Here is a 14,452-nt window from a genome sequence, read left to right as displayed (position 1 = left end):
GCAGTATTAAGTTGGAAGCATGGAAAATTTTGTTATTGCTACTTGTTTTTGTTGACTCACATATAAACACTAAGTATTTAAGTTGGGGTTTTTTATGATTGCTGTTTGATGCTGTGAAGAAGAAGTAAGTAGCTAAATTGGTTTCTCATAAGTTGGTGTATTTAAGTTTTTTTGCAATCTGTTGCTGGGGGCATGGTATAATTTTGGCAGTTCTATATCAAAAAAATTCTGTTGATTTTGATGTAGAGTTGTTGGAAAGAGCTACAGAGATTTTACATAAATATTTCCGGAATGATCTCAAGATACCTAAAGGCCAAAGACTTAAGATGAAAGCTCTGGAAATTTCAGTTTATTATTTCCCCTTTCTTTGGCTTCCCTCTGTTAATTGAAGCACCTTGTGCTCATATCATCATAGCCTGAGGTTTTCCTTGAATAAATCAATGCATGAATTTTTTAATTACCTACCCAGGCTGGACTTGGATTGCTCACTCATACGAGTACCAAAGAAGAAAGGTTCTGTGGCAGTAGCTAAGGGAGCAGCATTTTAAAAACTACATCATCTAACTTGCTAACAAGTCTAAGCATCACACGTTTGAAATGCTGTTGGCTGTGAGCTGGATTGAGCACAGCTTCCAGTACTGCTGACTGCTGTGCACTAAACGTGATGTTATCAACAGTGAGCTTTGAAAATTTTTCCCTAGAAAGGACAAGCCTTATGATATTTATCTCCTAAGTAACTTCTAACACTCTCAGTGAGACGTCTAATGAGGAATCAATTAAGATGACATAGTTATGAGTTGAAAATTCAACTTGGCATATGATAACTGCAAAGGAAAGAGCAGGTAAAGTTTGTGTTATTTGGGGTTTTTTTGCCATGGAGCTGATGGGGCAGGAGCCCTGAGCTCTGCACACAAAAGCACTGCAGAACCAGAGAGTGCCAAGGAGTACCCGGGGCTGCTCCTCTGCGGGATTCCCAGGAGTGCTGCATTTTCTCTTTGCAGTCACCATGAATTTAAACATTCTGAAGTGACAGGCAGGATTTTTTTGTATGAAAAGCTGAACATCTAAAGGTGAAATGCACCGAAATACTCATAATGTGTGGGGTTTCTTCCCAAATTCACCGTCTGTGTCTGCCTGTGTCACCCATTGTGCAGCGCTGCCCTCTGGCCGGGGATGCCACATGAATAACAACAATCCCAGTTCAGCCATAACCCTTAACAAAATTTAGCATTCTCTTCTTAAATTTCAGCTTCTCTGGAAGCCAGTGATTCATGATTCTCAGAATTGGGGTTTATTGTGTGTTCAGAATACAAGGCTTTAACAGCGTATTGAGAAAGATTTGACAACATATCGCAAGACTGTCGTAAACCTTCGGAATGCTGAAGGCAAACGATAAAAAGTAGCACTAAATCTTTAATTCGACTTCAGTAGAAGTTGAATTCCACTTTGGGGAAGGACGTGGATTTTTCAACAGCTGGAGCCGCACTGGAGTTCCATCCCCCTCAGCTTCCCGCCAGCCAGGAACAGACATTTGAGATTACGGGAAGAGGGAAATGGCTGGATGAGAAAGGTACTGGTCAGCTGGTCAGCAGTTTGGCCACTTCCGAGCCGGCCTGGTTGGGTTTATTCCAGAAGCCGGGGTGCTGTGGAGTTTGTGGTCGGACACCAGCTCCATGGACGGGCCTGAGGGCCAGCGCCCAGCGGCGGCCATGGGCCGGCAGCGTGGGCGGGGCCGCCGCCTGTCAGTCAGAAAAGGGCGGGAAAAGCCCTCAGGCATCAACACCAGCAGGAGCAGCCCTTGGCCAGTCAGGAGAGGTGGGAAAAGGCCTGGGCAGGCCAGGAAGGGTGGGAAAAACCAGTGGTAGGTTAAGAAGAGTGGGAAATTCTCTCAGTTGGTCAGCTGGGGTAGGAAAAGCCCTCCGCTGGTCAGAAAGGGCGGGAAAAGCCCCAGCTGGTCAGTCAGGGTAGGAAAAGCCCTCAGCTGGTCAGAAAGGCCAGAAACGGCCCTTGGTCATTTTGGAATGGCAAGAAAAGTTCTTGGTCAATTAAGAAGAGTGGGAGAATCCCTTGGTTGGTTGGGAAGAGAAGGAAAAGCCCTTGGTTGGTCTGGAAGGGTGGGAGAAGCTCTAAGTCGGCCAGGAAAAGCCCTCAGTCAGACAGGGTGGGTGGAAAAAGCCCTCAGATGGTCAGGATAGGGTGTGCCCGCTCCTGCTCATTATAAAGGGAGGGAGAAGCCCTCAGTCGGTCAGTCAGGAGGGGTGGAAAAACCTTGACTTTGGTTTCCACAGCAAATCTCTGCCTTTTCTCTATGATCCTGTGGTTTGAGCTCAGGTCTTGTGTTTTACATCCAGGAAGCAGAGGAGCCATTTCCAATTCCTGTGATAACCTCTTTTTGTCTCTTTTTAACAGGGCTTCTTCCCTATCCAGAGAAGGTGGACTGACCTGCACCAGCTCTAATGGAGAAGCATGGTCTGTGTTCCACTGAAACTCCAGCTGGGAACAAGGCCAGCTTCAGGGAAACAAGTCCGTTTGGTCAGGAGAGCCACGTCCCCAGGTAAAAAAATGTAAAAAATACCACCTCCACTATCTCTCTGTGGTAATGCTTAAGTAGGTAGGACACTATTGCACCAAACAAGCTCATGCTGAAGCAAAAACATAATCCAATACAAAAACAAACGGGGTCTTGGATTGCAAACAGCATCTTCGTTCCCTCAGACCTCTCCAAAAAGTCTGTGGCTACAGAAATACAGAACACTGTGACAAAATGAGCTTACTGAATTACACCAGCAAAAAAGCCTTGACAATTTTTAAAGTCTTTCTGCACACAGTACATCAGCCTCAGCAGCTAGAACAGTCTGGGAGTATCATGAAGGTATTTTAAAAATAAAAGGATATGATTAACATTATTATTTAGAGATTTCTTGGTCTCTGCCTCATGACTTCAGTGATACACAGGTCTAAGTTTTGGAGTGTGTTAGTTTCTTACATTGCAGATTTTCGTTTGTAACTGTTTCTTTTGCGTATCTTGTTAGCTTGCTGAAGGTGCTATAATATTAATATTTTGTGCCATTTTTGTTGAAGATCTGTTCTTCTATATAGAAACAAGTTTCCACTCTGCTGCAATCTATTAGAAATGATCAGGCAAACCCTGCGAGCTGTGCAGCACCTTCCCTTTCTCTGCTCAGATGTCATGGTTAACTAAACCACAGTGAATTTTAAGTAGGCATACTTGGCCAGTGTCATATGTTTGCTTATTAAAATTCAGATAATCTCTGCAAAAAGAGACAGAATATCAGCAGGGGGTACATGGAGACTTCCTGTCCTTTTCCTCCTATTTTGCATTTTACATATTATATTTCCAGTTTCTGTTGGCTAGCAAAAGGGGAACTTGGGATTGGAACACAAATCTGGACTTGCAAATTCTGCAGCAAACTCTGAAATACATCTGGAATATTAAGATAGTTACAGTGGACAGAATAAAATGAATAAGTAAAATATTTATGAGTATCAAAGTAATGACATTATTTAGAATTCCTACCTATCTGTTCTTTCATCCATCTGCTCAGATTTTTATTGTCTTCAACGCTAATTTTTTTTCTTCTGGAACTTAAAATTGCTCTAAAAAATTATAATCTAGTTTCAGCAAAGTGGAGAGAGTGTGGAAGCTGAGCTATAAAACAGAAGAAACATATTCAGCTGAAAGAAGGGAGCTTTAATGACAGCTCATTATTGTTTAAGGAGACTGCTTAACTTTAAAAATCATTCTTGGTGATTTGAGATAATTCAGTTTGTGTGGCATGCACTGGTATTGACTCATCTTTTCTCAGTAGATATACTTAATGACAGAATTGGACTTTGCTGATAAAACTTTGAGCTAAAATAAGTTCCATGAATTCTTTAATTCCTACCTAGACTTAGGACAGTGCAGAGTACACTTGTAATTTTAATGACAGCTGAAACGCTGGAGTCAGATTGCTTATGAAAATAAAAAGCATCTGTCATAACACTCAAACCAGCCTGGAGTTTTACAGTAAGGGATCTGCTGCAAGGCTACTTTGTCTTTTAGGTGAAAGATACAGATTTGATTCTTTCCATGGTGTGTGTCTGTTGAGACTGAGCCTTCATGTAATTAAAATCCTTAGCAGTTCGTTCAGGGCAGCAGATCAAAAGGTTAATGTGCAATGGTACAACAGGAAGTATTTGTAGTCTTGAACACTTTTTAAATTTATAGCATTTAAAAACAACTTTGCCAAAATCATGGCCAAAGCCAATATTACCTCATTTATAGTAAAACATTAATCATTAGTCACAAACCAGCCAGTTGGTCTAGAAGTTCAGCTGGTGAAAAATTTGATGGTTACAGGATTGAACAGAAATATACTTTAAATTGTGTCCTCTATTCATGCGTTCACAATGGAAAGGCAAAGGTATTAGGGAAACTGAGCAAAACAAAATTAAAAAATGAAAGTGTTCCTCCACATTTCTTAACCTAAAGTATGCTGTAAGCAGTTTTGGCTCTCATGATTTTTGTAAAAGTGGGGATAGTTGATAAAACTTCAAGCAGAACTAGATTTTATTATATGATCTGTGTCATCAATTCTCTTTGTTTCAGTTCTGAGGTTCTTGAAGCAATAGAAAATGTTATCCAAGGTGTACTTCAAAGCCTGGCCCAAAAAAAAGCACCTGTTCTCACAGTGGCTAACAGAAGAGACTGGAGGAACATAGAGTGAGTAGTAAATATTTAGAAGTCCTGCCTTCTATTAATACAAATGCCATGAATATAAATTTGATTATTCCAGAAAAGTTAATCATACATAATCATTCTATCAGCATTAGAATCAAGAAATAATTTATAAAAGTAATGGACAAATAAAAAGTAATGCTTAGTAACCACTCTGAATAGGCATCATCATAATGTATTAAGTAAGAGCAGACCACAGCACAAAGGGAAATGTAAAACTACTGTAATAGGAGTTGGAAAGGAAAGGGAGGTCCTATAAAAAATCCTTTTCTGGAAGCAGTAGAAACCAGAAATGATACATTGTGTTAGAGTGAAAAAACCTGGCTTAGGCTGGAAGAAATTACTGTCAATTCTGTTCTTCAAACCCTTTGAGTGCTTCCTACTTTCTTTTCTTCTGCTTTTCCTCGTGGTATCATATTTCTTAAAATGGTAGTGATAAACTTCTCCTTTTATTCTTCAGAGAAGATGCATCTCATCTCTCCCTGCTGTGTGTCTTACCTGTGTGCTAAGTTCACTACCAGCAAAATAAAGCAAACCAAGTTTCCAGTACGTTATCTAAATTTCAGATCTTTTGCCAGCTGACCTAGACTGGATCAGAGAAAAAGAAACCTGTCCTCCTTTATAGCACATTCTGTGATTTGTAAAAGTTGCTTGTGCAACAGTATTTTTCCAAGGACTTTATTTAAACTGAAAATCATTAAACCTGAGAGATTAGCTGATTTCTACAATACAATAGCAAAAGAATAAAGGAAGAACAAATCTGTCTCTGGCCTTGTAAGAGCTTTGGACATCAGCAGGTTAAAGGATAGTCAGATTGATAAGATTGCAGAGGTGCTTGTACATGGAAACATTACAAACATTTAAGGTTGAGGAAGCACAGTAAACTTTCCAGGCATAACACTCTGGTGGAATACTCATTTAATGAGAACAATAAACTTCTGCCAATCAAAAAACCTGAGGGGCCTGAAGGTAATCAGTTAACTGAAAAGCTTTTAGGTTCCAGGGAATTTAATGGTTTGTGTCTTGATAGTTTGACAAAAATGTTTCACTCAGATGTTTGTAAAATTAAAATACTCTTACGAAGTTTTGCAATTTTTGGCAGTCTTTGGGGAAATGGCATTCCATGCTAGAAAAACAAATGTGAGCTGTTGGTTACCATCTGAACACATATGGGGAAAATGTTCAAATTAAAACAAGTTAAGATCACAGTATGTTAAAAATAAGAGTCATCAATCCTATCAAAAAGAGCAGAATCATTATTTCTGGTGGAGAAGTGTAATCTCAGATATCTCTTATGGAAAATTACCTCGCTGGAGTAAGCACAGTCCTGGGTAGAATGGATGTAATCCAGGTTTAACCTGAGAGTAATTCAGTACAGTCTTGATTACAGTTTTCCTCCTTTTAAGTTACAACGTCGGGAGCAGGCAAGCGAAAAGCACAAATAACTTTAAAATGTTGCAACACAAAAGCAATAAAGTTGCTTTAAAGCTGGCAGGCAGATGCTGCGCCGGGCTGTCCCCGTAGGTTTGTGCAGCGTGTGCGCTCTGCCACCCAAAGGACGCACGGAGCAAAACTTTGGACAAACGGATTTGGAAACATGATGTGGTTTAGGATAAAATTACAGCCATCAAACCAGCAGCACTTTTAAAATGTACCTACGAAAATCTGAAATGAAAAAGAATGCTTTAAAGGCAGGATCATAAGGCACTAAATTAAATTAAAGTAAAATAATGAAGTGTCCTTAAGAAAATAACTGATTCTTTTGGTGAAATGTGCACCTTCAGATGCGAAATGGTGAAGCATGAAATACTGGAGCTCATTTATGCTAAACAACTGTTTAGAGAGCAGGATACACCCTCTTTTTTTTTTTTTTAATTTTTTCAAACACTTAGTAACAGAATACAATTAAGTTATCCTGGTAATAATTTAAGGGCATAATTTAGATAGTATTATTGTATTCTGAAATAGGAACAAATTTTCATACAGTCTGCATCAGGAAGTGACTTGTGTCAGACGATTTTTATTTTAATAATGACTCAGATTTTTTCTTCTCATTTCTTCCTTTGTTTTCATACTAAGTAATTACTGATGCTGATATATTAACAGTTCTAAACATATATAAAATACTGCTATTTCTGTCTGGAAACTTATCTACTTCATACTTTAATTCAGTCTTGAACCATCTTCCTGAGAAACCCTTTGCTGCCTTTTTCCTCTGGCTACCCCAAGCCCACCCAAGCTGACGGTTTCTGTGCTGAGTCTGAAAATAGCACTGCTGTATTTGATCATAGGAAAGGAGTTTCTGAGTCTGAGTTACCTTGCAGAGAACAATTCACCTGTACTCAGGGATTTTGCAGTTTATTGTGTTTGTTTGCATTATGTCAGATTTAAAGATTCTGTAGGTCTACAGATGATACCAGCTTGTACTACAAAACAAATAAGAAGTGACTGCCCTCAAACAGCAAGAAGATTTGGTAAGTTAAAAAAAAAGTCCAAAGTGGAGTTCTTGGGTTTTTCTTTTTTTCCCCTTAGTTCCCAAGTTCTTAAAAAAACATCCAAAAAAAATTTTATGCACTACAATTTGGAAGTGTGTGGCTGATATAAGCTGATACTATGATCAGCCTTTCAGCTTTTCTCTTTTTTCCTCTATTAAATTATAGTGAGTGACAGTGAAATTAATACAATATATCAACTAAAGGCATATTCAATAAGTCTTAATGTAAAAACATCACCCTTCTTCAAAAAGCTGGCCCGGAAAGGAATCTTGGAATACACACAATAAGCTCATTTCTTTTTCTAACTCAGTAATTTCATTTCTTGGCCTGGACATAAGTGCATACATTCCCTCACTTAACGCCCTCATATTATTTCTCATCATACTAGAAATTAATGAGTCTATTGAATAGTACAGTCGCTCTGTATTTTCACAGTACATTTCAAACTTTTATTTAAGGGACACAAATATGGTCTTATATAAAGACAAATTATTGTATACACATTTCTGAAAATTTATAGAATATTTTGTAAAATGTATTTTTTTCAGCTCTGATACTCAAAATATTATCAATGATCTATAAGATGGTGCAGAGCAACACTTATGCAACTAAAAGGTAATGGAGTCAATTTCTGCAATTTCAAATAAAGCTGTGTTTTAAGTATGTTTTTGTGAAAATCAACCTGTAGGATACAAACCTGCAGGATTCCTGTACATAAATTGCTTTAGGTTTATCTGGTAAACCATGTTCTTTATAAAATTCTCATGAGCCTGCAGCTGTTTCAGTATTATAATTACAAATACAATATTTTGTCTTGATAGAGATATATATTATTCAGATACTCTACTGTTTGGTAGCCAAAGTGTTGTGGACCAAATAATCAATGACATTTCTTGCATGCTTAAGATACCCCGGAGAAGTCTTCATGTGGTAAGTGGCTTCTTATCAATATTTTTGTCATTCTTTCCAAATATTATTAAACTGGTTAAACTGCAAGGGGAAATATCACAAAAAGTTGTCAGCTAGAATTAAACAGTTAAAATAAAAGCTCTCATTGGTGCTAATGAAACCTAGTTATGGTTTAATGTGGTATTCAAAAGGTTTTTTTCTTCACAGAAAATTCATCATTCATTTGCTTTTTCCAAAGGGTTTGGGACAAACTGCCAGTTAAAATCACAGGAACTTTCGTTATCATCTAGAGAAGGCAGTGCTTAAACTTCAGAGTGCAAGACACCTGTTTACAAGTTTCTACTTGAATGAATTGATAATTTGGGGGTTAAATGAAAACTTAAAGTACATCAGAAATGTAACTACCTGTCAAATTGACTCATATCTTGCAAGGGTTCCTTCATACATAAAATTATTTCTTGTAAGTCTTTATGTCCATGAGGACAAAACATTGCTTAAATGTGTTTAAAAGGCTGATGGCAGTGAACCACTGCTTAGTACCAGTGGGAATTCTTCTCAGAGATTTCTTGCTTTGTCTGTGCAATATAGTAACTTCCCATTTACTCTGTACAACTTTTATTTTTTCCAGCTGTCTACAACTAAAGGTTTTGTTGCTGGTAATTTAAGTTACACTGAGGAAGATGGTACAAAAGTGAATTGTACCTGCAGTGCAACAGTATGTATTATAAACCACAAACACAATCCATAGCATAGATAACCTGCACTCCTTGTAGGTCAGGTTACAGTGTACATTTATTACAAAAACCTCTGCTTGTGACAAATTGAGGCATTACAATCTGAGTAAATAAAACAGACAAAAATATTGCTTAACTGTATGGTAATGCTGGAGCTTAGACTCTGTATTATAATTCTGAGCTAGACCCACCAGGAATAAATTTCTGGATATGGTTTTTAGCACTACCTTCTGCCATGGGATTCTTGCAGAGGAAGGTGTATATATTACATATCTTAGGCTTTATATTACACTGTTCTGTCAAATGAGTGCTCCTGAAGCAAAAAATCCTGGGCACTCTGAACCTAGAGCATTTCTGTCACAGCAGACTGAATTCTGGCAGAGAGAGAAAACAAGTCAAAATTGGTTTAAGGGGAGGCAATTCAACTGGCCTAGTCCTGAAAGATTTTCCACAGCAGTGCAGAGAATGAAAGCAGAAATAAAACTCAGACTTGCTGACTACTGTCACAATTTTCTGAAAAATGTGTTCATTGTAAGCCTCAGTTGGTCATTTCAAAATTGAAGGGTAACCTTAGCTGCCCATTTTGCTTTGTTTGTAAGCATTAAGTCGCCTGTTACTGATCTCCATATTTTTATTTGCTGAGTTGTTCCAGCCTGGCATTGGGGTGATTTAGAGTCAGGAGTTAAAGCAGACCACACACTTCCATACATACATTCTCTTTGACCAAGTTCTTCCCCCAGTTCCTGTTTTCTCATCCGTATGCTTGCCAGATTCAGCCAATCCTAACTGAAGATGTAAAGTAAGCATCACCATGTCTTGAAGTTGTTGCTCAAAAATACTCATAAAATCAGGCTAGAGGACAGTAAAAGAGTGAATTTAATGGTCTTATAAAAAGAATGTTTAGATGTTGTAAGTCTGTATTAAATTTGCAATCTTCACACTAAGCAGACTTTTTTTCTGGCTAAAACAGATAAAACATTAATCAGGGTATTATAATCTCCATCATGCCCATAGGATGAACAATTTTCTGCAATAGTGGCACAAACACTTTTGAAAAGCATCTTGTTATGACAGGGGGACTCCCAGACCACTACAAAATAGTGCATATGAATGCACTTGTAAAGAGGTGAAAATGTCAGAACTGATCTTGCATATAGAGGAGGATGGTGGTTTCAGGATGAAATCGTGTCCTTCATTACCTAATGTTGTTATTTTAAAATATATCATTTTCTCTATTTAAAATTATTAATCTCATTTTTGTTGTTTTAGGCAGTCACTGTGCCATCTAATGTTCAAGGAATTAAAAGTATCCTTTGAGCAAGAACTCTAATCATAGATGGAAAAAAAGAAAGTAAAAACAAGAAATACTCCAAGTTAAACAAAGTTCTGGTAATTTTTGCTTTCCTTGTTGGCTCTGAAATTGAGTCATGATCACTGCTTTTGGCTCTAGAACAGGTATTTTAGAGCAGTTAATTTTAATTGATTGGTGTGATGGATCATTTTACACAGAGCTGGCCTTAACACAAAAGATTTAACCTCACATGCCAAATTTATATTAATTGTAGAAAAAGATGCAACTTTCCAGAGACTCCTGGATGACAACTTCTTCAATAAAGTGTCCCCATGTATCATGATCACGGTATGCACCTTGTATTTCATATCCTCCAGCTACACCTAATTTAAGGAATACTTCAACATTGTAGAGCTGCTCAAACTTGGGCAAAAGGCCATAATAAAATTAATAGGAAACATATTTAACAATAATTTTTAAAATTTAATTATCCTCATAGAACTATGAAACACACATTCTAAATACTAATTTCCTCCAAACATCTCCTTAGAGCTTGGTAGCTTATCAGCTTCCTGTGCTGCTGCAAAATTGCTGCTCAGTCTCAGAAAGGCTCAGCTGTTCAGTGCCCTTTTGTCCTTCAGGACCTGAGGTTTTGCAAACCCAAATGAAACAGAATTGGTTGATTTTGGACAGTACTGAAAGAGCTGTGGAGCCAGGGGAATTAACAGGAATGTGTAAATGAAATATGCGTACAATGAGGAAAAAACATTTTGCCATTCCTAAGAGAGATAAGCACTTCTACTATGCTATGCCACAAATAGGCCAGCTTCAGTCAGTCATAGCAAGAACTTGTTTTATATTGTTCCATTAGTGCCACAAATATTAGTTTAAGATAAAAAAGTGGCCTTCTCACACCGGCCTATGCAGACACCAGGCTACATCTATGTATCAACTCCCAGACCTTACAAATTTACTCCTTGAACAGAGGAATGTCTGATGCTCCTGCAGTGCCCATAATCCAGAACACCTGCCCAGCTGCTCCCAGCCTGGCCCTCCCTCTGCACAAAGCCAAAATAGGAGGTAGAACTTTCCCTGCAAAACACTGCTGGAGAAATGTTTCTGCTGGCATTTTGTTTGTTTGCTTTTAAATGGCAAATGTAAACACATAGGTAGCCAGATGTTGTTTCAGTTAATATAAAACCGTCTGCTTTTCTTTTATTTCTTTAGGGAAGAGGCATACCAGATCTTAATACACGACTTTTGGTCAGGAAGATGTGGGATTCTTTTCAAATTCCTATTTTCACCCTTATGGATGCAGATCCACATGGTAAATCTATAGAGGCTCAAAGGCATAAAAGGAAAGCAAAATTTGTTTAGAATGTCTTTTCTCACTCTTATGGGAAGGTTCTGAGAGCTCAGAAATCCAACACAATCAGAAGGTGATCTATCTACATTGATCCCACCTGAAATGGGGGAGATTACTGCAAAGTGAGAAGCAGCTGCTTAAAGAAATAGTATTAAGAGATATAAATAACACAGGATAAAGACAGACACTTTTAATAAGACATATTGGACAATGTGTAAAAGAGCTGATTATCCTTGGGTTTGAATGGACTGCACACAGATAGTGTAAAACATTTAACTACATGAAGGTGACATGCAGAGATTCTGATTGTTTTGACATAATCTAAAAATATATGTAGACCATAAGAACCTCACTAATCATAAAGCCATAACTGTTGTGCCATGAAACTGATTTTTTAAACAGTCTCCTTAAGCATGCCCATTGTGCAGACAGACACTTGACTTTTGCTATTCTGCAACCCAGGTGTAGAAATAATGTGCATCTACAAATATGGATCTGTGGTGAGTATATTTTTTCCTCTTCAAATACATTGTTTTGTAGCCCAGCCTGGAAGCTGGAATGCATGAAAAGCCGCAGCCTTTGTTAGAATGAAATGCCACAGCCTTGGTTAGTGCTGCCTTTTACCATTTTGTTTCAACACAAAGAGGTGATTTTTAGGCCTTGTGTGTCTGCAGAAACAGCTTCTTCCTGCAACAAAAAGAAACTGGATAGTAATGCCAGGTGTTTCATTTAACCGTATTTCACAGTTTTTCTCTGCTGCACAGGCAATTTTCAGACAGTCCAAATAGAAAAGGGTTCAGCATTTGGATTTGTTTCTGCCTTAGAAGAGGAACAAAGGCTGGAGGGACCTTGGGAGGAGGAGAACCTAAATGCGAGATGGGTGATTCTCCACAAAATAATGTTATGTTGGTAAAGATTTTATTCTGGACTGAGAATTTACTTAGGGATACTTGTGTTAGTGTGCAACATTTTGGAAGAGGTAAAGAGGAACAAGAGGAACAAGGAAGTATTACCATGTTACATGGCTATAGACAAGGTATGGAAAGACATCATGGAAGGTGGGAAGATAGAGGTGAAGGCAGAGGACAGGAGCAGATGGGTGAACTGTTCAGTAGAGAAATGGAAAAAGAACATCCCAAGTTAAACTACAGATCACTGAATGTTAAAGCTGACCTTTCTTATTTTAGTCAATGTCCTTTGAGGCCCATCATCTCACTGTTCCCTCTGTCAAGTGGCTTGGTCTCCTTCCATCTGATCTCAAGAGGTGAGTTATTTCCTCAGAAGAAACAGAAGTATCCTTCTGCTTCACAGACAGGAAATGCAGGCTGACTTACTGCACAAAAATCTATTTAAATCCATTACTCTTTCCTTGCATTATTTTGGCTTAATATAAGGAAACAAGATGGACAAATATATTTTTAAGTGTGTGAGAAAATATAAGAATTTTGTTTTCTTTACAGATTAAACATATGCAAAGATGCCTTGATTCCATTTACAAAGCAAGATGAAAATAAGTTAGCAAGTATTCAAAAGAGACCATACATTGCGTGTCAGCCACTGTGGAAAAAAGAGGTTTGTATAAACCTACAGTTTTCTATTTCTTACTCCCCATAGGACAGATCCTGTATCTGACAAGCTCTTGGGATAGCAGAACCAGCCAGGTTTTGTAGCCCTAAAAGAAGGCAAGGCTGAGAAAGCTTGGAATGTCTCTCTGAACCACTTTACAGCTCTACATGCACATACAATGAGTGAATGGAATTTTCTTACTTAACTTCCTACACACGTTAATTTTTCCTCTTTATTTTTTTCCCCTCTTTTAGCTGGAAATTATGGCAGCATCTAAACTGAAGGCTGAAATTCAAGTTTTAACTTCTGTCTCATCAGATTACCTGTCCAGAGTCTATTTATCAAACAAACTGCAGTTTGGTGGATGGTTATGAATGCTGCTCTGCAAATGAAATGTTTTTCTATATATTGATTTAATTTAACTACACTTAAGAAAAAGAAGTGCAGAGACAAAGGAGAATCTGTCAGTTTCTTGTTCAATTTCTTTATCTCTGTACCTAGAGTATAATCTTCTCTTTTTCTTTGATCAAACTATAAGAGTAATTATGATTTTTGCAGACTACTGCTACTTCCATTCTGTGGTTTCTGCTGTGAGACAGTGCTATATGCAATAATGCACATAGAAAAGATAATGAAATATGTTCTTTCTGGCCAGAAAAATGTGAAGTTCAAAAACATATCCAAGAATTGTTTTGCCTTCTGTCTTAATGCACTGCATGATGCTGTACCAAGGTTTTTGTATTTGAAGGGAGTGAAAGACTTGCTTAAGAATTTATTATACGTGCCTCTTTTTGGAAATTATTCTGGGCACAGCATTGTGGGGTTTTGTGTTCACTGTAAATTTGGACCCAAAAGCCAGAAATAATTCCTGATTACTGTGAATCTCAAGCAGCTGTAAATCTTCTAGCAATCAAACTATTATTTGTCTTCAATGAACAAATAAGAAAGTGGATGTTACTGATTAAGAATTGAATAAATAATCCTGTTAATAATGCACATTGTAACAGAAACCCTTGTTCATTTTATTTATTTTGTTGCCTGTAAAACAGTAAAGACAAGCAGAAAACCGTGGTGATTAAAGTGCACATTAATTTTTCATGTGAGGGAGTCAGCACAGAAAATGCCTCCAAAATTGATCTCCACAGCCATCAGCATGGTATTTTCAGTAGATTTATTTAGCTGGGTTTTTTACAGCTGTTCCACCAGTATCAAACTTGAATTAAACGACCTTTTTATTCACAGTACAGAGGCAGAGTCACAACAGGCACTGTAATCCCAGGGAATACAGGGCTGGTGCAGCAGCCGCTGTACCTCAGGAGGGTCAGGTCACCTGCGACTCGGGGACATCCC

At 37.9% G+C, this 14,452-nt stretch overlaps 1 protein-coding gene across 1 annotated transcript; it reads left to right on the top strand.

Annotated features, from left to right (window-relative positions):
• Positions 1-1,750: 1,750 nt before the first annotated feature.
• On the top strand, positions 1,751-13,904 carry SPO11 (SPO11 initiator of meiotic double strand breaks). Its single transcript, XM_068208049.1, has 14 exons — positions 1,751-1,861; positions 2,410-2,554; positions 4,613-4,726; positions 7,127-7,215; positions 7,785-7,851; positions 8,058-8,166; positions 8,774-8,860; positions 10,149-10,185; positions 10,409-10,518; positions 11,398-11,497; positions 11,999-12,036; positions 12,724-12,800; positions 12,997-13,108; positions 13,357-13,904. The coding sequence occupies exons 2-14, from the start codon at positions 2,457-2,459 to the stop codon at positions 13,474-13,476; spliced, it is 1,158 nt and encodes a 385-aa protein (XP_068064150.1). The 5' UTR covers positions 1,751-1,861; positions 2,410-2,456; the 3' UTR covers positions 13,477-13,904.
• The last annotated feature ends 548 nt before the right edge of the window (positions 13,905-14,452 follow it).

Source organism: Anomalospiza imberbis, chromosome 17 (assembly GCF_031753505.1).
Source record: "Anomalospiza imberbis isolate Cuckoo-Finch-1a 21T00152 chromosome 17, ASM3175350v1, whole genome shotgun sequence".
Classification (NCBI taxonomy): domain Eukaryota; kingdom Metazoa; phylum Chordata; class Aves; order Passeriformes; family Viduidae; genus Anomalospiza; species Anomalospiza imberbis.
The sequence above is the reverse complement of the archived record's forward strand: the minus strand, read 5'-3'. Positions and strand labels throughout refer to the sequence as shown.